Source organism: Neofelis nebulosa, chromosome 16 (genome assembly GCF_028018385.1).
Source record: "Neofelis nebulosa isolate mNeoNeb1 chromosome 16, mNeoNeb1.pri, whole genome shotgun sequence".
In the NCBI taxonomy this organism is placed as follows: Eukaryota; Metazoa; Chordata; class Mammalia; order Carnivora; family Felidae; genus Neofelis; species Neofelis nebulosa.
Genome location: NC_080797.1, coordinates 13369403 through 13396718, shown reverse-complemented (window position 1 = coordinate 13396718; position 27316 = coordinate 13369403). Strand labels below are relative to the sequence as shown.

At 55.2% G+C, this 27316-nt stretch overlaps 1 protein-coding gene across 4 annotated transcripts in view; it reads left to right on the top strand.

Annotated features, from left to right (window-relative positions):
• The window catches only part of TBCD (tubulin folding cofactor D), a 161194-nt gene that overhangs the window by 122921 nt on the left and 10957 nt on the right, over nucleotides 1-27316 (top strand). For all 4 annotated transcript variants that reach the window (XR_009254831.1, XM_058703380.1, XM_058703379.1 and 1 more), the window contains 14 exons: nucleotides 1326-1386; nucleotides 2591-2613; nucleotides 7103-7134; nucleotides 12488-12550; nucleotides 13390-13466; nucleotides 15067-15148; nucleotides 16970-17088; nucleotides 17576-17667; nucleotides 18221-18361; nucleotides 21517-21600; nucleotides 21869-22027; nucleotides 22101-22239; nucleotides 24183-24304; nucleotides 26368-26445. Coding sequence is in view for 3 of the 4 variants with exons in the window: in XM_058703380.1 (XP_058559363.1) it covers nucleotides 1326-1386; nucleotides 2591-2613; nucleotides 7103-7134; nucleotides 12488-12550; nucleotides 13390-13466; nucleotides 15067-15148; nucleotides 16970-17088; nucleotides 17576-17667; nucleotides 18221-18361; nucleotides 21517-21600; nucleotides 21869-22027; nucleotides 22101-22239; nucleotides 24183-24304; nucleotides 26368-26445 (1272 nt within the window). In the remaining variant the exon portion in view is untranslated. The remainder of the gene's footprint in view (nucleotides 1-1325; nucleotides 1387-2590; nucleotides 2614-7102; nucleotides 7135-12487; nucleotides 12551-13389; nucleotides 13467-15066; nucleotides 15149-16969; nucleotides 17089-17575; nucleotides 17668-18220; nucleotides 18362-21516; nucleotides 21601-21868; nucleotides 22028-22100; nucleotides 22240-24182; nucleotides 24305-26367; nucleotides 26446-27316) is intronic.

Here is a 27316-nt window from a genome sequence, read left to right as displayed (position 1 = left end):
TGTAGGGGCACCTGGGTGGCTCAGTCGGTTAAGCGGCCGACTTCGGCTCAGGTCACGATCTCACGGTCCGTGAGTTTGAGCCCCGCGTCGGGCTCTGTGCTGACAGCTCGGAGCCTGGAGCCTGTTTTGGATTCTGTGTCTCCCTCTCTCTGACCCTCCCCCGTTCATGCTCTGTCTCTCTCTGTCTCAAAAATAAATAAACGTTAAAAAAAAATTAAAAAAAAAAAAATCAGAGAGTGTAAATGTAGACGTTTCCCCCCGAGGACGTCTCCAGTTGGCCGGTTCTAACAGAACGGGAGAGCATGTGGAGTCGGGTCAGTGGGGGAGCTCCCCGCATGCCATGCTTTGTGAGTTGGCAGGGCTGCTACGTGGATTTCTGCTTTTCTTTCTCGCACACAAGTAAAAACTCCCAACAACTGCAGTGTCTGTAATCTGGTTCCTGGACACTGTTGTAATCCCATCGGCTCGCTCTGCGTGATCCCCTGGGGTCCGCCGGGGCAGGTGCTGGCGGCAAGCACCGGGGTTTGGGTCCTATTCGCCCCACTGCGCGCCATGGCTCAGATACACAATGTCACACAGCCTTCCTGACATCCACGTCGGGGTGAAATGGCACCTGTGGGCCAGGCCGAGGACTCGGTGTCTATGGCAGTGCTCTCTGTGGTCGAGCAGAGACCAGGTGCGAGCTGGAGCCCTGCCCCGTGCGGCCGCAGGGGATGCATGGGGTGTGACGGCGTGGTGAGGTGTCCACCAGGGCAGGTCAGGTCAGGGAGACCAGTGCGCGGGGTTTTCTTGGGGGTGGGATGTGGGTGGCCACTGCCTGGTGTGGACTAACGTCCCAGACTCCTGGAAGAGAGCAGGCTTCAGTGTTCAGCGCCTGTTCGTACAGTCGGTCTGGGCACAGAGTCCCCCTCGCGGTTAGGGAGTGGCGGGAAGCCCGCCTACGGTCGGGTTCTTGGATGCTGGCCGAGTGCCCGCAGTCCTTTCCAGGGCAGCAGTGAGCCTGCCGTGTGAGTTCTCATCTGGCCCCGGAGCCCTCACCTCAGCTTTGGTGGGCCAAGTCTCCGATGGGCGTCCTGGCTGCTCTGCGGCAGGCCTGGCTGCGTCCCCGTCCCAGGCCCACCTCCATCGTCGGCAAGCTGCTGCTCGGGAAGGTCCTGATGCCCGCCCTCCTTGAGGTGGACACTGCTGTAGGCGGGTAGCCCCTGCAGGTGTTTGGGGAGGGAGGCGCTGGGGCACCTGAACACGATGCAGGCCTTTCTGAGCCCTGGGCTGCCCTAGTGCTTGTTGTGCTCAGGATCTCAGCTGTTGTGTTTGAACCCACGCAGGCCCATCACAGACTACCTGGACGACGCGGCAGTGCAGGGCCTGAAGCACATTCACCAGCAGGTCTGTGGGCAGCCCATCGGAGCGTCCCTTTCTCCAGGTTTCCTGGTGCCCGCAAGCGTCTGCTGCCCTTTTGAGCCGTCTCCACCCTCCTCAGCCCTGTTTGAAGCCCAGAGTCTGATGACTAGGAAGATCAGTGCTGGGGCCCCTTGGTTGGAAGCAGCTCTCTTCCTTTGGCCTCCCTGGTGGCCAGCACCTGGGGGTTGGTCTGGGGTGGGAGGGGCCTGCTGGGGCTCATGCATGCGCTCTCCTCCTGCGTGGCCAGCACCTCAGGCGGCACAGGAGGCCGCTAATCAGGCCCGTGCAGGTGACATGGCCTCTCCTATCTGGGCCTCGTCCTCCTGTGCTGCCCAGCTGAACCTGTGCCTGGGTGTCTAGCCATTCGGGCACATTCCATGCCTTCCTGGACGTGGCCTGTGCTCACCGAGACGACACATAGACTAAGCACGAAGGCTTTGATTCCCAGCTGTGTCTCCACAGTGGGACTCGAGTCTGAAATGACACTCCTGTGTGTGACGTCTCTGGGGGAAGGTGTGTCTGTTGTTGTGGGGCTTTGAGATCTTCAAGGTTCTGTGATTCAAAAGAGGTAAAGTATGAACTAAGGCCTTAATGCTACTGGATAACATCAGAGTCACTCACGAGGACGTAGACAGGTTTAGCGTTTGTTGTTCAGAATAGAGTTTGGTATTCATTCCGGGTTCTCTCTTTATAGAACAATATACCGTCTTGGTATCAGACTCCCTTCCGGTGTAAGCCATTGACTATGATTTTGGCAAATCCCTTCGGTCTACTTGGGGTGGTGAAGCACCGCGAGGCGGTGCTGGGAGGGGTGCGGCGTGGAGACTCGGGGCCTCTGAGCCAGGGTCCTCTGTGAGTGCAGGAACCCGTAGTGTCTGCTCCCTCGAGTTTTTGTGGGAAACAGAGACGGCATTTGCCTAGCTCAGTGCCGTCTGGTGCAAGCGTGACAGTGTGAGGTGGGATGCCTCTCTCATAAGGGGGACACAGGAAAGCGGGCTGTCACCAGGTGCTCGCTGGGAGTAGAGTGGGCTCTGTGCTCAGGACCTGGGTCAGCTCTCCGGGGACACCAGCCTGAGAAATGCTTGCTGCGTGTCCTCGTCCTTCCCATCCGGTGCCCAGTAGCGTTGTACATCTGCTGCGTGATTTTAAAAATCAATTAATTTTAATACCTAACTTTTACTTCTTTTAGCTTTACGATCGTCAGTTGTACAGGTAAGTGTCACCTACCCTACGTTCTCCTGTGTCTTATAGAGAAGATTCCTTATCAGTAAAGGTTGGGGTGGCCTGTCGGGTCTTCTGCGAGTTGCCCCCTCAATGCCTGCCCTATGTTTACTTGATTTGAAGGGCGTCACAGTCACAGGACATGACTGGTCCTGGTAAGCTTTGGTGAGGTTTTCGTGTCCTATAAAGAAATGTGTGGTCCTGTGGGCGCTGGGCGCTGCAGACTGCCACGTGGCTGCAGCCACAACGCTGAGCAGCTGGCCGGTCCTGTCTGTCTCCCCACCTGCGCAGACGGGGTCTCACCATGATGTCCTTGCTTGAAGGTCTGGCTTCCTTCACTTAGTGTGAAGTTGCAGAGAGTTGTCTGTGTTGCAGGGTGTGCCGTGGTGTTGCCTTGTGTCACCGTGTGCGGCTCAGCGGTGCACACGTGCTTGCTGTGTTGATCTGCCTGTCCGGTGTGGGCATTTGGGCTCTTCCAGCTTTTCTACTCAGAGTAAACCTGCTGTGAACATTGGCGCTCAGGTCCTGGTGTAGCCGTGTGTTCCCACCTTTCTTGGGTACGCACCTGGGAGGCTGTTGCTGGGCAGGACAGCACGGGTGTGTTTTTTTTTTTTTTTTTTTTTTTTTTATTAATGTTTTTTATTTATTTTTGGGACAGAGAGAGACAGAGCATGAACGGGAGAGGGGCAGAGAGAGAGGGAGACACAGAATCGGAAACAGGCTCCAGGCTCCGAGCCATCAGCCCAGAGCCTGACGCGGGGCTCGAACTCACGGACCGCGAGATCGTGACCTGGCTGAAGTCGGACGCTTAACCGACTGCGCCACCCAGGCGCCCCAGCACGGGTGTGTTTTTAAGGCCCGAAAGACTCATCCCAAGGGCTGTGCCCCTTTGTCTCCAGCAGTAGCCGGTCGGGAGCTATCCCCGCGAGAGTTGCGTTTCCCTGTGGACTGGTGACTGTGGCACCTTCTCCTGTGCTGACTGGTTGTCTTTTGTCGTCTTCCGTAAACTGACCGTTCGAGTCTTTGGCTTGTTAAAAACATTCTGTGATCTGTCTGCTCCCTGAGCTGTCAGCACTCTACTATTCTAGATGTGAGCTCTTTATACACCTGCTCTCCCAGAGTTTCCCCCGGACTGAGGCTTGTCTGCATTTTTCTTAGTGGCTTTTTAACATAACCGTGTGGAGTAGTGAGTATGGGCTGTTCTCCTTTGTCCTTGACATGTTCCCCTCTTCCTGAGAATGCGGGGCCTGCTCTGACCCCTGGCTGGGGGCCCCCCTTCCAGAGCTTCCTGTGCAGAGAAACTTCTTTCAGAACTACTCAGGTGACCTTCCCACAGTTGGCTGGCATTGCCCTCAGCTGATTTGGCAGCTGTCCTAAATTACTTTAAGGTTGATCTTCTGTGCCTCTTTCTTACTTCAGAATCCCCTTTTCTGGGCAGCTCTGTCCGTGACAGTCCATGGACTGTTCCCATTAACAGACCCCTCTTCCCCCACAGACAGCCCTGTGCTTGAGCCAGTGCATAAATGTGAGTGGGGCTCATCCGTGTCCCATGAGCGCCTGTGGGATGTGGCTGGGTCTGTGCCGGGACCTTCCTTGGCTCAGTGGGCCCCATGGTTGGTGGAGAGATGCATCTGCGGTCCCAGGACGGTTCCGTAGTGTTGTCCCCTGTAGGTGTCCTTCTACTCTGGTTGGGGCAGGATCTTTGTGTTGCCCTGCAGATGATGCGCCTCCTGAGTGACTCACGGGTTCTGCGCCCTTCCCCAGTACGGGTTAGTGGACATTTCACCAGCAGGACCTGGTGGAGCCTTGTGTATACCTTGATGGGCTGCAGCTGCACAGTGTGGCCTGATCCCAGGGAAGGGGGCAGCCTGGCCGTGTGTCCTGCTGTGGACGTGACTGCTCCAGGTTCAGGCTTTCCATGATAACAGGCGAGTAGGGGTCAGCACCTGGGCTGCTCCCCTTGGGCTCTCGACTGTTACACCTCCGCTGTCCACACCTGTCACAGCTGGCTTTCCACCTGTTCTCACAGCAAAGAGAACGCTGGCCCTCGAGCCTCGAGTAGAGAGCATGCCCAGTTCTTTCTGGTGAAACGCATGAGCCCCCAGAAGGCTAAGCCGCGGCGTTGAGGCCGACGCACGGCACAAGGGAGCGCCGCACACAGCTCTGCTGGGTAGCCAGTGGCTGATGATGGTGTCCGTTCGCATCTTACAGGTTCTAAGCGTACACCTGTGCCTTGTTTTAAATTTTGCTTTTAGCGATGAGTCTCCAGAACAAATAGAAAATGACACCCTTCAGTGAGGTCAGTGCACAGAGAAAAAGCACGTGGCCTCCTACCGCCACGGCAGCCCCCTGGGTGGGAGAGGCCTGTGTGCCTGCAGTGTTTACTCACCATGTGTGACTCAAGTACACGCCTCAGCCAGAGGCCCTGGCCAGTGACCACAGCCGTGAGGTCACATTGCCCCGCGTCGCTCCTGGGCCTGAGGGTTCCCGCCGGGGCTTGAACCTGAGTGGGAAACGCAGTGGCCACCACCAGGGCCCCGCGCTGTGTTCTGATACTATCCGGCCTCTTCCCTTTTTGTTTGCATGACACCGCCCCTTGTTTTGTTTTGTTTTGTCGCGGGTAACGTTCCACATTGTGGGTTTACAGGCTGTTCCCTCGTGGCTGGGTCTGGCTCACTCACCGTGTGGCTGGTGTGGCTGGCCTAGACACTCGTGTTGCCCACAAAGGAGGCATGCCAGTGTGGTTGCCCACTAGCGGGAACACCAAGTTAACCTCTGGGTTCAGGGGAGACCTCCAGAAGGTCACATGTGCCGCACGCCCCTCACATGCCGCGGGTGAGTGACCTGGGGGCTGGCAGTTTCATGACGTGTGGACCCCCATTTTCTAGCGCCTGCTCCCTTGCCCGAGTCAGTCACATGGTTGCCAAAGCACGCTGGTCTGATCCACTCTTGCTCCTATGCTTGCTGTCCAGGACTTGTGTGGAAAACCAGCTTTTCTTTTCATCCTCATGTTGCTGCTGTTGGCACCCACGCTCTCACCAGCGTGCCGAAACCCACGGGCATTGTTTTCATTCTCTGCTCAGATCGTCCCAGATTTGGCCCACGGGAGCTTGTTTGAGCGGACTGCTGTCATTTTTACAAGATTCCCTTAGTCTGAGCATTTCTTTGTAGCAAGAACTTTTTAAACCTTTCTCAAAAAAATTATTTTGGTTTTTGTTCCCACTGCCATCAATGGTGTTGAGTGCAGCTCTTCTCAGGTTGGGTATTTTACCTTTTAGGTTCCATTTGCGTCTTATGCCTTCAGTGTCCTCCTTGAGCTTGTGTCTCCCTCTGCCTCCGTGGTGCATGTGACCCCAGTAGCCACCAAAACGGCCTCGTGCGCTGCCGAGTCCTTCTTGGTGTTTGTGGGTCGTGTTTTCCAGCTGATTCTTGTGTAGATGCCAGCGGTGTGAGATTTTGTCGCTGGGTACAGGGTGTGGCTGCTGGCCGCTCACTGCCTTCTGGTGGGTCTGTGACTGGTCACCATGAGTTGGCTCCTTTCTGGCCGACACTGAAGGGCCTGTGGTGGGTCCAGAACCAGCTCACGGATGGGCCTTGTGCACGACCAGGTTCTGCCACTCTTGCTGCCAAGGCCCCTCCTGCTGTGCAGGCTCCCGTGAGTATCTTGCCTTCTTGCAAGCATTTCTTTCCTCTTGGGCTCAGGTAGTTCCTTTTCTTGCACGTGTGGCTCATGACACCCCCCCCCCCCCCGTTTGAGGATGCCCCCGCAGGGCTCTGGGCCCCCACCCTCTGCCTCCACCTCCTTGACTCTGCTGACGGGAGGCTCCTCGGCTTGGCCGTCATCCTGAACCTGGGAGTGTCCTAGGCTTTGCCTGCTTCCCTCCCCCCACAGACTCTGCGCTCAGTGTCAGAGCTTTCCTTTCCTAGAGTTCATCCAGTTGCCTAATTGTTTAAGGCAAGAGGGCAAGTCTTGTTACTGTCTGGGCCAGAAGCAGGAGTCTCCTAAACTGCCCTGTAGTCTTCTCATGGAGTGCTCTTACGCTCACACCCACCTCTTTTCCCAAGGTCAGCGTCAGGCATTGGGTGTCCGGAACCGGCAGTGCTTCTTCCCCGAGGGAACATCAGCAGATGGCTTCCTTGGGCTGGATGCTGGTAGCTTCCTGGCATCCCTTGTTCTTACAGACTAAGAGCCGAGCAGTATTTGGAACTTGTTCTGTGTGACCGTATAGTGTGGTTAATGCTTGTGAGGATTATAGTGCCCGGTGGAGCCCAAGAATCAGAATGACCCCATCTGGAAGGCGGTGGTTATAGCACGTTTTCCATTTCTCACTGTAAGAGCCGTTTCCTGGCGGTAACAAATGTGGCTCAGCAGCCTCTTACTGGTGTTTGCAGCCTGAAGTTTCACCTGTTACTTAGTGAGGATATTTCGTGTTCTGTGTGGTAAAAGATGTTAACTCTGAATGTTTTCATTGATTTTCAGGGGTCTAGGAGGAGAACTCATGAGACAAGCAGGTAGGTCTGAGCCCCAGGCTTGTGTGAGACTAAGTCCTAAGGGCGTTTGCTTCACTCTCCAGTGCTGCGTGTTCTTTGTACCCTCAAGCCCTTGCTTGCTTGCTTGCTTGCTGGCGTGGTGCACCCCAGAGTCCACGCCGTGTGGCATGCATGTCCTGGGCAGCGTGTGGTGCCAGGCCTGCCCCCCAGGTCGGCCCAGCCGTGATAGACGGGGGAGCAGGGAGTCCCCGCCTGGCTCACTTGTGTCCCGGTGGTGTTACTTGGAAAGACTTGAGGAGAGGTGGCCATTCCCCGCATCCTCCTCCTCCTCCTTCAGCACCCATGGCTCCCCTGTGCCAGAGTAATTACCATGTAGAAAAACTGCTTTGTTTTGTCCAAAGATGAAAAAAAAGCAACTGCTATTTTAGTGTTTTCATAGCACCCCAGATTCTTGAGGGCTTTGCCCTGGGGGATAGCTGTGCTCTGTGGTTTGTTGCAGGGGTGCTGAGGGGGGGGGGGGCCCCTCCATCCTCCCCTCCCCGTCTCCCCCTGCTGTCTATGCCGGGAGGCTGCCTAGAAGGGGCGCCTTGGGGGGTGTTGCTGCTCAGAGGGCCCCTGGCTTCCAGCCTGTTTGGTCAGTGGGTGCTGCTGCCAGGTCAGCACAGGACAGAGGATGGTAAGGCCAGCCAAGGCATATGGAAGATCGTCACTTAGTCACCAGGAGGAAGTGAAGCCCTAGCATTTTCTTTTTTAAAAAATGTTTATTTTTGAGAGAGAGAGAGTGAGAGAGTCCTAAGCAGGCTCCATGCTGTCAGCACAGATCCTGACATGGGGCTCAGACTCACAGACTGTGAGATCGTGACCTGATCTGAAGCCGGATGCTTAACTAACTGAGCCCCCCAGGTGCCCCAGGCCCCAGCATTTTCTTGAACACATATTATTAATTTGCTTCCTAGTGTGGGAGGTGAGGACCCACATACTACTCTCCTAATGTCTCCCAATCTCTTGTGGATTTAAGTCACATAGAAGAGGACTGTTTTATCCAGTTAAAATTCATTTAAACATATCCTTGTACCTGCCTTAAAAAAAAATCTCTTTATTCCTTTGCGTTTCTGAACTTCCAAGGGGATCCGTTCCTTTGCCTGAACACCAAATGCTCTTTCGTGTTTTCCGTGATGTGTGTCTGCTGGCAATAAACTCTGATTTGTCTGCAAGTGTCTTTCTATGTTTTCTACACCTTCATTCCTAAAGGGTATCTTTGCTGGGTATAGAACTGATGGTCCTCATTTATTTATGCACATATTTATCTGCACTTTAAAGACAACATTGTATTATTCTGTCAGCTTCTTTTCCTGTTTTGTGGAGAAGTTTCCTGGCAGTCTATTTTCTCTGGCCTCTTTGAGGTTGTGTCTTTGTGTCTGGTTTTCATGGCTCACACAGCAAACCTAGAGCGGGGGTAACAGGTTCCATAATCTGTAGTGTCGGTTGCTTGTTTGGGTCACTTTTGGAAAAACTCAGCCATCATGTCTTCAAATTTTGCTCTTCTACTCTTTCTCCCGCTGCTTCTGGGGCTCTAGGCTCCGCAGGGTAGACCTACTTCTCCACTCTGCACGTCTTGTCCGTATCCTGTTTTTCTGTCCTTTTCAGTTTGGATATTTGCCCCATATTCCATGTCACAGATTCTCTCTTCAGTTTATTTATTATTAAACTCATCCGTTGGATTTTTAATTCTTGTGTTTTTGTGTTTCAGAGTTTATTTTTTAATAGTTTCTATATCATTGTCATAGTGTTTAATAATTTACCTTTTTGAACAAAATAAACATTTATTTTTTAAAGTTTATTTTACTTAGTTTGAGAGAGAGAGAGAGAGAGCGTGCGCGTGTGTGTGTGCAGGGGAGGGGCAGGGAGAGGGAGAAAGAGAATCTCAAGCAGGCTCTATGCTGACAGCAGAGAGCCTGACATGGGGCTCGAACTCCAGAACCATGAGATTGTGACCTGAGCTGAAGTCGGAACCTTAACCGACTGAGCCACCCAGGTGCCCCTGAGCAAAATAAGCATTTAGAATCGATGTCTAATAACACCATTGTCCAGAGCTTGTGTAGGCCTGGATATTGGGTCTGAGAAGTTAGAGAGGTACTTTGTTTCCTACCCCGGAGGGTCTTTACATCAGCTTCTGGCTGGAGGCGAGGGGTGCGAGCAGTCTGGGGCACCTCCAACCCTTTCGGGCCTTGAGAGGTTCCGTGCTGGCTGAAGCCAGCAGACCTGTGTTTTGTGTCTGGGGTGTGGTCCTTTGGATTCAAGGCCGTGTGAAGATTTCTCAGTTTCCCCTCAGTCGCTCTGGACTCAACACTCTGTCCCAGTGGCCCTTGGAGGCTCATGGATGCTTTGGCCATCTTCCTGGGCTTTGAGGGTGAGCCTCCTCTGGCAGAAGCCGCTTGGGCCAGGGGTGTGGCCCCCGTCTGTGCTCCCCTGGAAGCTCCCCAGTGACTTCAAGCACATAGAGTTTGTTTCTACTTTTGTCCAGCTTTTTAAAAATGTTGTCTTAGCTGGTGGGTTGGTCTGAGTGACCTGGCCTGTAACCTTTCTTTTAAAGTTTTATTTTGAAATAATTGTAGACTCACAGGAAATTATAAAGCTCTTTTCTGTTTTTGTTTTTAACTTAAAAGAATGCATTTAAAGTTCCCGTGTAGGGCAAATCTTTAAGAAAATTATTTTTTTTAAATATTGCGGACTCGGATTTACTAGTCCGAAAACATACTATGTAAAACGATTCGAAGCAGAGTGGCATTTTCTCAGGAGCAGGCAGGCAGAATGGTAGAACAGAAGACAGGATCCAGAAACAGACTCTGATGTAATAACACTTATGGGATTTGACACATGACACACAGGTACCTCCAGTGTTGGTGGGGAAGGTGGCTTACTGAGGAGTGAGGAGGTCATGGATGGCCGTGTGGGAGAAATGAAAATCGTATCCCCACCTCATGCATATCCAAAACGAAATTTCTGATTAAAAACTTAAATACAAAAAACACAACTTAAAAAACTTCCAGGAAATTTTAGGAGACATTGTAGGGATAGCATCGGTCTCTAAAAAACTTGACCTGGCAAATTTCAAAGCTACACAGAAGCACAGAGAAAGAGCTTGCAGAGCCTCACGTGTTGTGCTTCTGTTGCAACGAGCCTGGGAAGCAGACCCAGACATACTCCCTCAGGTGGTCCTCACTGGGGCACAGGTTTGTCCTGTGTTCTGATGTTGGCTTCTGGCACGTAGACGCCCCACAGAATGAGCAGTAGCTCCACAACTGGAAACAGTAGAAAATCATGCGCTTGTCTACGTAAGTTGTGAAAACCGTTGGACGGGCAACACAGAGTTAGAGAAAGTGCCTGGACTACAGTGAAAGATCTCTTCAAAATTGCCGGAGCAGATACACGGACGCTCCCCGTGAGCGCACCTGTGGCGGCCCCCATGCTGCTGACAGGTGCCTAGAGGACAGCGGAATTCTTTTTCCAGGTGGCGCTAGCCCCTGGAGTGTGAGCTGTCACAGGCTTTCCACTCTGCCCTTGGGCGGTGTCTCTTGCCATTAGAAGTGTGTACGTTCCTGCGACCCGGGTGCCACCACGGGGGCTCCGCACGCAGAGCTGTGTAAGGGCAGGTGGGCAGTCCGTGTCCACAGGCGTGTGTGGCGACCTCGTGTGCAGTGGCCGAGAACCGGAGGGAGCACTCAGCCCGTCGGGAGAGATCCTGAACGACTAATTTCGTGTCCCGAGTACGGAGCACCACACGTCTGCTCACAGTGGTGTGAGGTCTCCGGCCGTTGGTTGCCTCGTTAGAGAGAAAAGCAGGGTGGTGGCTGGAGTCTGTGCTGGTGGCCAGGGAGCCCCCATAGCTGGGTGGGACCTCGTTCCTGGTCACGGGTAGTGGGAGTCAGGAGCTGTGAGGAGGGGGACAGGCTCACCTTTGGTCTGGGGCACCCCGTGTAGCTGCTCTGGCTGGCGGTATGTGGCACGACCGTGTGGGCCTTGTGTCCCTGAGTGAGGGTGGCAGGCCCCCTCACGCTGAACTCTGGCGTGAGCCTCCAAGGGCCACTGGGACAGAGTGTTGAGTCCAGCGCCACGCTGTGCACTGGGCGGGAGCCGTTGTCGTCAGCAGCAGGGTCAGGCGGCCCTTGTCCCGAGTCCAGCCGGGCTGCCCGACTGCTGTCACATTCCAGTGCGGGCCGGGTGCCTGGGGTCAAGGTGGGAGGTGGGGTGGGGGGTGTAGAGAGACCCCCGGAAAGGGAGTGTGTGTGTGGCAGCAGTGCTGTTCCTTCCTGCGTCTGTAGAAGCGTGAGGGCGGCTGTGGTCCTGTCAGGCACCCAGGGGTGATGGCCGGAATGCCAGTGGCAGTGTCTTCTCTGACTTCTTTCTGTGGTGTTGGGATTTTTTAGCACCTACAGATTATTTATGCCATCGAGAAAAAAACCACTGGAGCTGGATCGAGTGAGGTGTGCCTGACATGGGGGGTGCAGGGTCACCCTCTCTCATGTGGGCCACTGAGGAGAGGAGTCAGGGTGCTCGTGTTGGGGGCGTGTGGCGTGCTGGGGTGCACGGCTTGCCGGGAGGTTGAGCCTGTCAGAAGTTGTGCAGTGGGAGAGGGCAGCCCGCAGGAGGGCCGCCAGGTGGACGCTCATAGCTCGTGGATTTGATCCCATACTTCTGGTCGTTTTCTGTGCAGTAGGTGGTCTCTTTAACCTGTTGATTATATTGGACCAGATTTCTGCCCGTGGGTGTAGTCATCATTTCTTTAAGAAACTGATGCTAATCATTCACAGAGGTTAGGGATTTACTCAAGCTTTTAACACCATGGTCTGTCTGGGAACTCCCAGGCTCAGCTGTCCTCACCCCTCAGTGGACTCCCCCCCCCCCCCCCCCATATGCTGTCATGTCCTCACCCCTCAGTGGACCCCTGGTGCTCACGTGTCCTGCCCTAGGTGGACTGGGAGTGCTCACCTGTGACAGGAGTGCTTGCTCCGTCCTTGGGGCCCCCTTCCTCCTGTGGGAGCTGCATCTCAGATGCCACAGCTCCTGGTAACTCGTAGGTCATCGATGGCCCCGTTAGCACATGCGTCCTCTGAACTGAGAGTTGGCCCTGGGGTTTTGGGTTGGGGTCAGGCCTGTAAGCTGTGGGCTTGTCAGCTGCACTGCCTTGTGCAGGCCTGACCACGTCTGGAGCAGGTTCTCCGAGGCCGTACAGGTGAGGAGGCGCCAGGGCCCCCGCGGGCCAGCCGGACGCCAGCACTGATGTGTCCAGAGCGTCTGGGCATTCAGGGCCAGGCGGGCACTGCGACGGGCATTTCTGGAGAAATGACGTTGTATCTGTCCTTTTTCTTCCTAGTGTGCGTTCTGATTGAGAACTTGTCCCTTTCTAAGATGCCTTTTAGAGGTGACGCCATCATTGGTAAGTGCTTTTCTTCTTCATTGACTCACGTGGTAGCACTTTCGGCCAGAACTATTCCACATTAAAAGGTAGAAGTGAGCCGGCTAGGATGTTTCATGATCTCAGAATGCCCGTTTTCGAAATCGCTGTGAGGACCCATTGTAAGAAATGAGAACCCCCGCACGCTGTCCCCTCAGAAAGAGGGAGAATCTCTCCCTTGTCTTCTGAGAGATCAGTGGGCCTCCTTCCCCTGAGCCGGGACTCGGCAGTACCGGGCCTTCTCAGCTCCTCACCTTGACCGGGTGCGGGCAGGGGTGTTGGGGGCCAGCTGTGGTGGAGCAGTGGCAGGGCCGCTGTGCAGGCCTGGCGTCCTCCGTGTTCTGTGGCATCTGGCCACAGAGGCGCAGTAAGGAAGGGGCTTTGGGGTCACCTCCCAGGCCGCCTTTTTTCTTTGCAGTCTCACGGGTTCCTTGCCCTGTGCTGCCCCGCAAAGAAGGTTGGATAAATTTAGCATTCCTCGCTCAGTGTGGGGTCTAGTTGAGTTGAATGTTTGGGTAATTATCCGTGTGGGTTTGGGGGTTGCATTGCTTGAGAGAGAGGTGCTGGAAGCCACCACCTTGCAGTATTAAAAAAGCAAAAATTTCCCATGGTAACAGTTAACATTTCTGCAGCCAAAGGAAGGCTGTCTCCCTCTGAATGGAGAGGGCCCTTGGAATTTTGTGCAGCCTGGGTAATGTTTACCTCAGATTTTCTCCAGATTCATCTTGAAGGGTTACCATCCACTTTATGAGGTAGATCTGTTGTTTTTAATTTCATCTAAATGTTCCTAATTGGGTAAAATGATTGTCTTTGTTTGACAGATGGTTGGCAGTGGCTGATAGATGACACTTTGAGAAATCTCCATCTTATTTCAACTCCTTCTAGACAACAGATCAAGGTATGGTAAGCAAGATTTCTGTGGCTGTTCCATTGTATGGAAAGTGACATTAATTTTTTTCCTAGTGTTTGTTTCAAAGGACGGTGTGGGTTGTGAGTCCCTTTTATACACTAACGTGATAATTGATAAATGCCATAGTTCTGTTTGGAATTCTAGATGGTATTGTCTGTATAATTTATAATCAGGAAAACTAACGTAGCCAACAATGACCAGAATATTTAATTTTTTATTAGCATTTCTGGCTTAATTAGATTCACCTTCTGCACATTCCTTCTGTTTATGCGTACTAATTACTTGCTCAGTTGCGCTCTGTGTCCTGTTGGGTTGCGGGGTGGTAAGGTTAGACTCTGCTGGGACGCCCGGGTGCATGTGGGAAGCTCGGTCCAGGGTCCCTGCCTGCACGCATTGGTTGTCTTGAGTGAGGACAGGATGTGTGTGTCCGGTGGCCCATGTGCTGCTGCCCTGTCCTGGGACAGGTGACTTTGGGCTGGCAGAGCTGTCACAGAAGTTCTAGAGTGGGGTGTGGACGGGCTTTGGTATTGAGGGTGGAGAAATGGAAGTCCGTATTGGTCTCCTGTATGATTAATGCTGTAGCCTCCTATGTATCCTTTTTTACTTTTTTATGTTTATTTTTGAGAGAGAGACAGAGCATGAGCGCGGGAGGGGCAGAGAGAGAGAGGGAGACACAGAATCCGAAGCAGGCTCCAGGCTCCGAGCTGTCAGCACTGAGCCCGACCGAGGGCTCGAACTCACGAGCTGTGAGATCGTGACCTGAGCTGAAGTCGGATGCTCAACTTTTACTGAGTCACCCAGGAGCTCCTGACCCTTTTGTTTTAAAGGAACTTTATCATTCTGTAGAATCCACATACAGTTTTACTAGCTGAATTCGAATGTTTCACAGTCAGGGCCTCAAAATTTCCTTTGAAGACTGTTCCCACAATGGAGTCACACCAGCGCTGATTGTGGCAGTTTGCACAGATGACCCCTCGGTGTGGTGCTGCCTTGTGGGGTCCATCCCTGTGCCAGTGGCCCTTCCTGTGTGGCCTCCGGCGTGTCTCTCCAGGGCTGCTCTGTTGGACTCAGCTCCCTGATGTGGGGGAGCAGCAGGAAAGAAAATAGGAATCCAGCATTCACCCTTTGCTGTCTGTCTGACCCTGAGAGGCTTACCTTGAGCTCAGGTTCCTCCTGTGGGGAGCGGAGGTGTGCCGGGGGCCCCGGGGCCCATGGCTGCTGTTGACTCCCACTCACTCCCCCTCTACCCTGGCCCCACAGCGCCTCTCCAAACGATACTTGTACACTACTCCTGTGTGTGTAACACACGCTTTGCCCTTAATTCTGCTGGGAAAGAAAAAGTGCCCCATTTTATTATTAACTGTTTGTATCCGAAGACACTTGCATTGTATGGAAGAAATCACGATTCCATTCGGGTTGTTAGTTGCAGAAAACATTTAAGTTCTAATTGTATCTGGCGACGACCAGCAGATGGGCTAGAAAGGGGTACTTGACTCAGTTTCTGTTTGTTTCAGACTTACTGGGGGGCACTGGGGGAGGGGCGGGAGGTACGGGGGGCACTGGGTACTCACGTACTGCTCTGTTTCAGGAAGCAGCCGTCTCGGCCCTGGCTGCACTCTGCCGCGAGTACTACGCCCGGGAGGCTGGGGAGGCAGATCCCACTAGGCAGGGTGAGTGGGCCACAGGGGCTTCCAGCAGGAAGCGTGGGCGTGCAGGGCGTGGAGCACTGTCCCCTGCTGCAGGGTGGACGGGTTTGGGGAGCCGGGGTTGGGGCTGGAGCTGGGGAGGGCAGAGATGGTGATGGCCGCTGGGGGGGGGGGGGTCTCTCGTGGACCCATGGGGTTCATGGGGCATCTGGAGGCATTGGTCTGTCTCTAGATGGGTGTGTGCCTGGCATGTGGGCATTCCCCCCACCCAGCACCAACGAGCGTGATGCTTACGCATAGAACCCACACTTACGTCAGCAGCATTTGCCTGAATGACATTTTAAAGCAAACTTTCCCCACTCTGGGCTTGGAGGTTCCCTTTGTGCGTGGATGGAGCGCCTTCCTGCTCTGTCCTCCCACGGGACCTCCCGTTTCGGTTCCATTTTGTTTGTTTTCCTTGGTGCCTGTTCCTTGGCCCCTTCCTCTCTTGTCTGGAGGGTTTCCCGGAACCCCCTCGTGGTGGTTTGTCTGTCACATCACGGGTGCCTTCGGGATCTGGGCTGCGTGGAGGCGTGGAGACGCTCACGTTGGCCTGCCGTGGTGCCCTGCGTGCGGCATTGCTTACACAGTTTTACCGAAGTGGCTGGACCGTCTCTTGAGCAGTACAGGAAGCACTCTTCTAAGTTACGTTAAATGGGTAAAAATCATGCGTGCGATAGTCTAAATCTACTTTCTGTGATTTTTTTCAAAAATAAGAAAATATTCTGTAATGGGATCTTCTGACCGACTTTCCAAGTTTATGACATTTTTCCCTTGACCACAGTTTCACATAAAGAGTACCATTTTATATTTAGTCTAATTTAAAAAAATGGGACGATAATGTCACGATTCACGGTATGGCCTTGTTGTGCACACGGGAGGAGTGGGCGGTGCTCTGGAGTAACCTTCCAGGTGTGGAGATCCCAGCCAGCGCTGCCAGGTGGCCGTGGTCACGCCCTGGCGGTTCCGGTGGCACTCCTCCGTCCTGACGCAGGCCCTTGAGGTTTCCGTGCACGTGTCTCGATGGTTGTGTTTGTCGAAGTCTAAGCAGTGAGGACAGGAATCTGTCATGGTGGTCAGATGGATTGGGGTGTGCAGAGCTGTGTTGGTGCATGCCAGCCCGGCCCCCCCCACTGTCACCCGAGTCTGCTTTGCGTCCTGTGTCCCTGTCCCCTCTTCTGTCCCTGACTGCGGCCCTCTTGTCTGAGGAGAGTCTGTCTGCTCACGCGGTGCTGTCACCCAGCCACACTGGTGGCTTCTGCCCCTACAAACTCACCGTCCGCGGGGCCTGTCTCTCTTGTGAGGGGGGCATCACATCCACTGTGAGCATTCATTTTTGGAGTGAATAGGACTGTACTGGTTCTATTTTTTTTTTTAAGATTTTATTTTATTTTTTTTTTAAGATTTTGTTTTTATTTTGAGAGAGAGAGAAAGCATAAGCAGGGGAGGGGCAGAGTATCCAAAGCAGCACAGAGCCTGACATAGGGCTCGAACCCACAAACCATGAGATCATGACCTTACCCAAAGTCAGATGCTTAACCCCCTGAGCCACCCAGGCGCCATCATGCATCATGCATTCCTGACCCCTTCTGGATTTATTCCCCTAAGAGTGAAATCATGTATTAAAATCGCCTAATAAAAAGTCTCAAGTCTGTTTTGATCTGAGCTACTGCTAAGGTACATCTGCTCCAGAAGCTGGCGGGGCTCGTCCATTTTTCTCACCACTGCCTCGCACATTTCTGAGGTCTTAAGCAGCGCGTGTTGTGCAGGAAGGAAGGCAGCGGCCCTGTTGTCACTTTCTTTCAGAGGAGCTGACCCGGCAGTATCTCGCTGACCTGCAGAGCCCAGAGGAGCTGACCCGCTGCGGCTTCTCGCTGGCTCTGGGCGCCCTCCCGTGCTTCCTCCTGAGCGGCCGGCTGCAGCAGGTGAGGTGCCCCGAGCCCTGCGAGGTGGGCCCGCTGGGGGAGGGGCCAGGCAGGATCCCACCACAAATCCACACCCGTCCAGGCGAGTGGCCGTGAGGACGGCAGCAGGGTGCTACTCTTCAGGGTGCCTGGTGGATGGTCTCACGTGACCGGAGGGACTTGGAGGGGCTGAGTGCTAGTCTGATGGAGGGAAGCTGTTGCTGTGTCTGTGGAAACACACTTGCCTATAGACGTGTGCTGTGTCCCCTTCCTCCTGTCCCAGATGCCTTGGGGTCGGAGGCACTGCACGGACCTCCTAAAACTCAGCTACCCGGCTCTCAGGACCTAACGGCCCTTGGAGAAGTAGTGGATCGAGATACTGAGTCAACTGATCATTGGTCACAATGTCCAGCCCTGGGCCATGGGATGGAAAGGTGGCACTGGGGGTGCCCCACGGAGGTGGTCTGCCCGGGGCACGTTCTGTCGGTAGCTGGTTACCATCTTTCAGGTGCTGGCAGGCCTGGGAGCTGTGACCCTCATTCGTCCCGAGGATGTGAGCTTTGCTGAATCCAGGCGGGATGCCTTGAAGGCGATCTCGAGGTGGGTCCCCAGGCTGGCCCTCAAGTCTCTGCTCTCCCCTGTGCCAGCTACCAAACACTGAGGGCTCCAGAGAGCCCACTATCACACGATGAATCTACTTTGAAGCAACGTTGTAACTTTTTATTTTCTCGCTGGTTGTCGCTTTGGTGAATGTTAACCTTCTGTGCTTTAGGAACACCAGGCCAGCTCGCAACTGGGGCGTGAGCCTTAGCTAGAGTCTGGAAGTGCTGTGTGGAGCGGTCTGTGGTGCCGGCCACATGTGCACACATGCCAGGACGTGCTCCCCTCTCTCTTCCAGATCCTCTCCTGCTCTGCGTGATGCTACTCCTTTCTACTTGTCAGGATGGAGGGTGGGGGGGGGGGTGGCCAGGGGGCACAGGTGCAAATGTTAGGAAATGTGATTTTGGGGGAAATGTGTCATTCACTGTGTGCCAACAAGGAAGAAGCTCTGGAATTCTGCATCTACGTCTGAGGTTGTCCTGTTCCGAGCATTTCCTGTTGGGAAAGATGGGGCCTCAGACACTTGCCATATTTCACACGTTTTTAATTTCAGGGTTTGCCAGACGGTTGGCGTGAGAGCAGGAGGGGCCCCAGATGAGGTTGTATGTGAAGCGAACGTCTCTCAGATTTACCGCACGCTGCTGGGCTGTCTGCGCGACTACACCACCGACAGCCGTGGGGACGTGGGCGCGTGGTAAGGTGGCAGGCGCGCCAGGCCCTCTGCTCGTCCTGGTGGGAGTAGCTTTGCAGGTGGACGGGGCTATGTCCAGCGTCTCCTGTTCACGGTCCTTGCCCGGTCGTGTGTTCCTGGGACAGCACAGCGTCCGTGGGCCCGGCTCTCAGCTGCGTTCCTCTCTTCTCTGAAAAACACTAAGTTGTAACACAGACGCTGATGTCGCTTCCTCGTCCTAGGCCCTGTGGTCGGCTTTCCAGTTCTCTCTTGAAAAAGTTCACACAGGGGCGCCTGGGTGGCGCAGTCGGTTAAGCGTCCGACTTCAGCCAGGTCACGATCTCGCGGTCCGTGAGTTCGAGCCCCGCGTCAGGCTCTGGGCTGATGGCTCGGAGCCTGGAGCCCGTTTCCGATTCTGTGTCTCCCTCTCTCTCTGCCCCTCCCCCGTTCATGCTCTGTCTCTCTCTGTCCCAAAAATAAATAAAAAACGTTGAAAAAAAATTTAAAAAAAAAAAAGAAAAAGTTCACACAAACAGAGCCCCCAGCGTAGCCATTTAGGGCAAGAAGGGGCCAGACTACTTTGGAGGAGGAAGGAGCTGGGCACTGTGGACCTCGGCTCCTTGTGACGGGAAACAGGAAACCAGGAGGAAACCGGTACCACTGTCCCCGCGAGGAAGCCCCCAACACCCTGTTGCAGCCCGAGCCATGAGAAGGCTGTGGCCGTGGTGCTCTGTGTCTTTGTGTCGTGTCTGTTCTTACATCAGTAGCTGTCGCCTTTCCAGCATCTCAGGCTGCTTTTCTGTCTGCTGGGAAGACCAGACCGTGTTGCCCTTTGACCGGCAGAGCTGAGAGCTGCTTGCACGACTTCCGTCTCCCGTTCTGGATGCCCCGTGGTAGGGGCTGGCCGCGCTGGGGATGTCTCTGGCGTCCACGGAGTCACTTTTATTATGACGCAAACAGAAGTTGAGCTCTAATGTCAAAGCTCAAAAGAAGAAAAGAGGAAATGAACATGTTTTCCGAAATCTGACAAGGTTTTGGCCACATTTTTTGAAATCTCCCCTGAGACCTTCCACTGCCCTGCGAGCCCTGAAGCTCCACTCCTTTTTTTCAGTTTTTTCTTCTTAAGTTGTGTAAACTCTGCTAGTTTATGTTCAGGTTCATTGGCTCTTTCTTGTGTCACGTCCATGCTGCCATCCGGCTCACCTGGTGACATTCGAATCTGTGTCGTCGTGTCATTACAGGTTCCTTTTGGTCTCTTCCCCACTTTCTGTGTCTGCTGACCCTTCTGCCTTTTCATTTGTCAGGATTTTCCCTCACCCCACGGGCTGCTTCCCTTCCCTCCTTCTCAGCCTCCGATGGTGTTAGGGACACGACTCGCGTGGGCTCCTGACAGCCTTGACATGTCCTCGTAGATGCAGGCACCTCCCTAATTCCTGTGTCCTTGGGAAGGCCAGACAGCTGCCTTGTGGCCCCCGCAACAGCATAGCCCCGACCCCTGTACTTCTCTGTCCCTGTGGGACGAGGGCCACGGGGCTGCACCCATCGGGGTCTGTGTCAGTGATGACGATCTGACCCCAGCCCGGGCTCACTTGTGCGCCTTGGAGAGTGGGTCCTTCCTCCTGCTCCTTTGTGGGGGGTGGGGGCGCGTGTGGTTTTGGAGCACATTCTGGCTCTGGGCGGTTTGCTGTGGGGACGGGTTCTTTCACCCCTCCTGAGGGTGCTGATGGCTTTTTTGTGGCCAGTGGGCCTGGACTGAGTACAGAACTGTGGTCTCCATCTCACTCCTGCGTGGGCGTGGTGACCCCTGTAAGGGCTCATCTGTCACCTCACGTGGCCCTGGTCATCTTGACTCCTCACAGTTCAAGCTAGAAGGATGGTGGGTTGTCATGGGCCCCTCAGGGGTACAGACGCTGACGTCTGTGAGGAGGAAGCTCGGGTGGGCTGTGGACACAGGTACTCGTGTCCTTCCCGAGGGCCCACCACTGGGGAGTGCGTGTCAGAGCCCAGTGATGTTTGGTCCTTTGTCAGAGATTCCCACTCTCAGTAGAAAGTCTCCAGTGTTCGTTTATTTTTTCTATCTCTGTTCCTCCAGCACGTCCCTCGCGGTGGTTCCTGTGGCAACCCTGCATCTGTTTCTTTTGTCGTCTTTTGCTATTTTAACACCTGGTCTTTTTTCGTTTTTCTGTCTATTCCTTGTGGTGTTAACGCTATCCAGAAATTGTACGTTCAGAATTGTGGAGGCTTTGGGAATGCACTTCCCTGCGGGGATCACGAAGGTTCCATCTGTCAGGCCTGCGGTGTGGGTGCAGATTGCCTGATGCCTTCAGCAAGCGGTCGGGTCGTGCCTGTGTGGCCTCCCAGCTGCCCAAGCCCGGCATTTGGGACCCTGGCCCGTGCTTGCCCTGCCAGGAGCTGGTGAGGCCCCGAGGGCGTGTGCAGCTTTGGGTTTGTCCTCTGTGCATCCCCACCACCTCTCCTGTGAGTGCTGTGCCCACAGACACTGGAGGTCCATGGGGACGCTCAGGCCTCCTGCCCCCATCCCCTGCCCACCCTTGGCGTCTGTGTATTGGGTCCTGAGCAGCATCTGGTTGGCAGCCTTGCCCCAGGGACAGTCTGCCCAGCTCCTGTGAGCCCCCTCAAGGCCAACTTGCGCCTTGAGCGCCCCACACCTGCGCTTGGTTCGTCTGCCAGTCTCCCATGGGCCAGGACCTCCATCTGTCGGAGAGGGCAGGTTTGTGGTCCCTGCTGCTCAGCTGTGTCCCCAGTCTGAAGTGCTGCTTTCACCCTGGGTCGGTCAGTGATGCTACAGGCTCAGGTTTTCACGGCGTGGAAGCTTCGTTTTCTTCAGCGTGAGTGAATGTGGAGTGAGTCTGTGAGAGCAGAGAGTGACATTCCGGTCACCCGCTGCACATGTGTGTCCCGACATCTCTGTGCTGGTTTTGGGGTAGAGTCATGCTGTTTGTGCGCACACTGGGGACGTGGCATCTGCCTTCGGGCGTCAAATGCGCATCCTTGCTGGTGGAGCGTGGAGAAAGCCCTGTTGTCGGTTGCCTGTACTGGGTTTGGTGGATGTTTCTCACTGAAGCGATGGTCAGTCTCTGAAACTCGCTCTGGTTGAGGGTGTGTGGCCGACAGGTCACATGGCGCCTGGGCTCTTCACCGCATCGTTGTCCCTGCAGGGTCCGTGAGGCCGCTATGACCAGTCTGTTGGACCTGATGCTCCTGGCGGCGAGGGAACAGCCAGAACTGATCGAGGCCACTGTGTGAGTGCCCCCCGTGCGGGGGTTGGGTCCGGCCTGTGGGTGGGTGCCTGCATCAGGGGTGCGGCCGGGGTCTCTTGGGCCTCCCTTCCCTCCCACCTACCCCACCCCACCCCACCCCACCCCACCCCAGCTCACCGCTTCCATCCAAGACCTGGTGCTCAGGCCTCTGAGGTGTCAGGTCTGCTGCGGTGGCTGCCGTGCTTGTGGGGTAGCTCTGGGTGGTGCCCTGGGCTCACACGGGGCTGACGGCCTTGCTCTTGGTTTGCAGCTGTCAGCAGGTCATGTGTTGCGTGGCCCAGCAGGCAAGTGAGAAGATCGACCGGGTCCGCGCGCACGCCGCCCGCGTGTTCATGGCCCTGTTGCATTCTGGTGGCTCCCCTGTCCCCCACGTGCCCCATCGAGAAGAGCTGGAAAAGCTCTTCCCCAGGTATGGGAATCCGGGATCCCCGACCCCCAGTGGGCACGGGTGACCCTCCAGCTTGTCGGCTCACTGTCTGCAGGTCCGACATGGCCTCTGTGAACTGGAATGCGCCGTCCCAGGCCTTCCCTCTCATCACCCAGCTCTTGGGGTTGCCTGCCTACCGCTACCACGTCCTGCTGGGGCTGGCCGTGTCTGTGGGCGGCTTGACAGAGTCCACGGTAAGGAGGCCTCTTCCCAGGTCCCACGGTTGTGGGAGGCGTCTGCCCGGGGGCTGGGGCAATGTGGGAGGTTCGAATGGGCACACACGGTGTCTGGCGCCTTTTCGGGTGGCAGCCAGAGGCTGAGAGGTGCATTCTGGGAGGCCTGCTGTCGCCTTGTGTGCTGTTTTTTTCCTGCTTTGGGGGTCCAAGTGGGGTCGAGGGTCCACCCCTTCCCCTGGCCTTGGGTTTCCAGGGCAGGACCCCCAAGGGTGGCATTAACCTCTCACAAGAGTGGGCTGGTGTTCCCACTAGGAAGAGTACGGAATTACAAAGAACACCGCGGGGAGCTTCTGTGCGCTTGGCATCTCGCCACAGGCAACACAGAACAGTGTGGTTTTGTGTTCCCTGGGCTTGTTGGCACACGTGGACTTCACTTGCCAGCTGCTGCTTGACCCTCTTTGTCTTCGTCTGTCTTCTTCGTGCTGTCTTTCCTGGATAGGTTTGGTCTGTTGGGTGCGTTTTCCGTCACCTGCTGTCCTTCCTGCTGGTGTAGCGGTCATGCGGTCCCTTAACACAGTCTCCACTGGACCCAGAAGCAGTGTCGGCGGGGGGGGGGCATGTGTCCTCCCCTGCACGGTCACACGCAGGCTTCCACGGGGATGGCCGTGCATCTTCTGTCATCTGCCCTTGCCCTCGGGGGCTGCTGCCGCGGGAGCCCCGTCTGGTGGTGACGCCCGCCGCCCAGCCCCACTTGGCGCTCGGCAGCTGCCCTCTGACGCTCCCACCTGTGATCTGTTGGAATTCCTTGTCCGCCCAGTGGTGTGTTCACGGTTCCCATCTCCTCTGGAACGTTCCCTGCCCTCCTCATTCTCGTTCAGGGTTTCCACGCCCCACATTTCCACCTATGCTCTGTCCTCCCTGGTTTTCAGACTTCTTTTCCAGGTGCTATTGTGTTCTGCAGCTTTTTATTTTTTTAAGTTTACTTTTATGTATTTTGAGAGACAGCAAGCAGGGGGAGGGGCAGAGAGAGAGATAGAGAGAGAGAGAGAGAGGGAGGGAGGGAGGGAGAGAGGGAGAGAGAGAGAGTCCTAAGCAGGCTCCATGCTGCCAGTGCAGAGCCCGATGCGGGGCTTGATCCCATGAACTGTGAGATTGTGTGTGACCTGAGCCGAAATTGAGAGTCGGAGGTTCCACCAACTGAGCTCCCCGGGCGCCCCCCTCTTGTGCTTTTGCACTGTGGGCTTATCCCTGTAATTGTGTTTTCCCTGACAGGTAACCGAGAGCATCTCCATGTCCCTTGTCTCATAGTTATGGTACCTGCGCTGTTAGGTGGGGCCTGAGTCCGCTCACTTCCTCTTGTTGACTCATTGCCAGTGACTCACTGTCCTGGGTCTGTGCGTGGAGGCGTGTGACGCCGGTCTGGGGGGGCGCTGCCTTTGCCGCTGTGGGCAGTGTCACAGGGCTTGGTAGGAGCAGGGTCTCCTGGGCGCCAGCCTCCAGCTGCCGGTTGGCTGCAGGGCACCTGGATCCCTGCTGTGCCCGCTGCCGGCTGTGTCCGCATCCACGTTGGTCACCGTGCACGGGACCAGCTCTGTGTCAATTCCTTCTGCTAGTCCATTGGGGTCCGTGGGGAGGGTCTCTGAGTATCTGGTCCCCTGACCTGACCTGCTTCCTGGGAGACCCTCTGCAGCCTCCACTGAGGCCAACTTGGGGTCGTTGTGGCAGATTCAGCGCTCAGTCTGTGCTGCTGCCCCAGGGGAAGCATTTCCGTGTCAGTGCTCATTGCACGTCTCTGCTTGTGCCCCATCTGGCAGGACATTTCGAAGGCCCACATGCTCTGTGGCTCCGTCCCCTCAGCTCCCTAGTGGATGTTCCAGCGTGACCATCGAGGTCGACCCTGGGGCAGGTGGCGAGGGGGCGGTGGTTTTGTCACCGTCACGAGAGCGCTTTCCCTGTTGCAGGTCAGGTACTCCACGCAGAGCCTCTTTGAGTACATGGCGGGGATCCAGAAAGACCTGCGGGCCCTGGAGGGCTTCAGCGGGACCCTCCTGCAGGTCTTTGAGGACAACCTTCTGAACGACAGGTATGGGCTGGGGCCTTCGCGATGGTTCTCAGACCTCCAGGGTGTCGATTGTCCTCATTGGGATTTCACTTCAAGGGAGCGGTGAGGTAGATCCAGGTGGGACCCGGGGTGCCCCCAGCTCGCGGGACTCCACTGGCCACACCACCATCACCGCGCCAGTGGAACTAGCACGCCTGTATGCACTGGGCGTGAAGACGACCCAGGCTGTGAGCCTGGGAGGGTGAGTGTGGATTTTCCATGAGGTGACATCTCCCCGGTCTGTGCACGGACGCGTCCACTATGTAGACAGGGTCTCTGCACGCCAGGACCGAACATCACAGCAACAGCTGGGGGACGTGTTTTCTGAGCATCTTTGCCACGCTGTTTTGCTAACTGCTTTTGCACGAAGGCGATACCGACCCCACGGGCCCTGACCCTGGGATGGGGTGTTCCCTGAAGCCCTCTGACAGGGTTCAGACTCAGTTCAGGACTCAGTTCTCAACTGTGGGTTACAGTGGTGTGGCCGCAGGCCATCACCAGGCCATCCTGTCTGTGAGAAACAAACGGGAGTTTAGCCATTGGGAGTGTGAGTGACGTCTCATGAAAAGCACACGGAGGGTGCAGTTCGATGGACTCTGTCAGCAGCCCCGAGACCATTCACGACACGACACGCTCATCCCCCAGAAGCGCCCTGTGCCCTCCCAGCCCCAAGGCAACTGCTCATCTGCTTTCTGTCACTGGAGCTTGTTTGGCATTTCCAAAACACATTTTTTTTTTTTTTTTAACGTTTATCCATTTTTGAGAGAGAGAGCATGAGTGGGGGAGGTAGAGAGAGGGAGACACAGAATCAGAAGCAGGCTCCAGGCTCCGAGCTGTCAGCACAGAGTCTGACGTGGGGCTCGAACTCACAGGCTGTGAGATCATGACCTGAGCCGAAGTTGGATGCTCAACCGACTGAGCCACCCAGGTGCCCCAAACCTTTTAAATGAAAATGTAAAATTCAATTGTTTTAAAAATGCTCACATTTTGTCATACAAGACTCACTGTTGTTTTGTACAATTAGATTTTCTCACTTATGTACCACTTTCTTTGCTCTGTGCTCCTTCTTAGTTTTTGGCTTTACAACCTGTGATCACTTTTCTTTTGGCTGAAAAGCATCCTTTTGGCTTTCCTTTGGGAGGGTCCTCCTGGTAGAAAACTGCGTCACTAGAAATAAAAGCAAATGGTCTTCAGTCTGAATAATGTCTTTTTTTTTTTCTTTTATTGGGGGGGAGGGGCAGTAGGAGAGAGAGAGAGAGAGGGAGGGAGAGGGAGAGGGAGAGAGAGAGAACCCCAAGCAGGCTCCATGCTCAGCACAGAGCCCGACACGGGGCTCAAGCCCATGAACCCTGAGATCGTGACCCGAGCCAAAGTTGGACGCTTACCCAACAGAGCCCTCCAGGCGCCCCTTGAGTTTTGAGATTTCTCACCTGCGCTGCACAAACCCTTCGTCAGACACCCTCTTCTGGGGCGGTGGCTTGTCCTTCATGCCCTTGGCCGACTCTTAGCAGGTGCCTGCATGCTCTCCAGCTTCTCCCCTGTGGTTTTGCAGGTGTGTTTGTTGTCAGGCAGAGTCCTAGCCTGACTCAAGGCCATGAAGGTTTTCTCTTATGTTTTCTAGAAGACTCCCAGTTTTGGGTTTTATGTTTAGACGTAAGGTCCATTTTGGGTTACTTTCTGTGTGTGACATGAGTGACGGATCCGGGTCCGTGTGTTGGTTCCGCCTGTGAGTGTCCAGTGTGTTGAAAGACTGTCCCTTCCACGATGTTGCTTTTCCACCTTTTCATAAATTGTGAACATGTAAGCTTATTTCTGGACTTCTCTGCTCTTTGGTTTATGCTGTCCCCAATCCCTCGAGCTTTGTGGCTGAAATTAAGTGGTGCCAGCCCTGCTGTCTCTTCCCTTAGTTGTTGGGGCTTTCCTTGATCGTAGCGTTTCCATATGAATTCTTCAGTAGGTTTGTCATTTTCTACACCATGTTCTTCCCGGATTGGGATTGGGGTGGGGTTGGCGCCTGGCCCTCAGCGCTTGCCTCCTCCTCTCAGGGTGTCTGTGCCGCTGCTGAAGACGCTGGACCAGATGCTGGCCAACGGCTGCTTTGACCTCTTCACCGCGGAGCAGAAGTAAGTGTGCCCCGCTCGGTCCCACTCTGTCGGGCAAGCCTCGGAACGCGCCTTGTAGAGATGAAGCGATGAGATGCCGGAGAGGAGAACCTAGAAGGTGATTTTCTGCGCGTTCAGGAACGGTCTGTGCCATCAAGAGGCTTCGGCTGCCCTCCGGTGAGGCTGGGGCTGTGCCTCGGCCGGGCTCCTATGGTAGCACTGGCGCCCAGGTGGGAAGAGACCTAATGAGGTGAGGCGTCTGTACTGTCGTGGTGGCAGGTCTGGTGCTGAGGCTGGAGAGCCCCGCACGGACGGAGGAGGACAGAGTGGGTCCGCGGGGGGCTGGCCGGGTGTGGGCACAGAGGACGGGTGCACAAGGGTTCTTCGGACACCCTAGTGCAGGGACACACAGCAGCCCTGGGTCAGCTCCTGGCCAGTGAGCTCTGGCGTCGAGGTCATGGTGGCTGGTTTATCTCATTAGGGCCTGATGATTTCCACTGGATCCCAGGCTTTGAGGGCTTTGCCTCTGGGCTGGGCCTTTTGTGCCCTGTGGGTCGCCTGGAGCCTCCTCCTCCTGGGCACGTTTCGGGGACGTGGGAAGAGCCATGCCAGGTGGGCCCTGAGTGGCGTTTTCTCACGTGCGCTGTCTCTCACTCTGTTTGCTCCTGGTGACAGCCTTTGTGGGCTGTCAGCCCTGCTCCTCGGTGGCACTGCTGCCACCGTGTCCCCTCCGCACTCACCTTTGCCTCTTGGGCCTCGGTGATCACTGTCCTCGGCAGTCTGCAGTCATGTGAATTTTGTTGGGTTTTAGTGTCAGGTGGAGGGTGAGTCCGGTGCCTGTGCCTCCATCTTTGCCGTGTCACTGACTCCCTAGTGTCCAGGGCCATCTGCA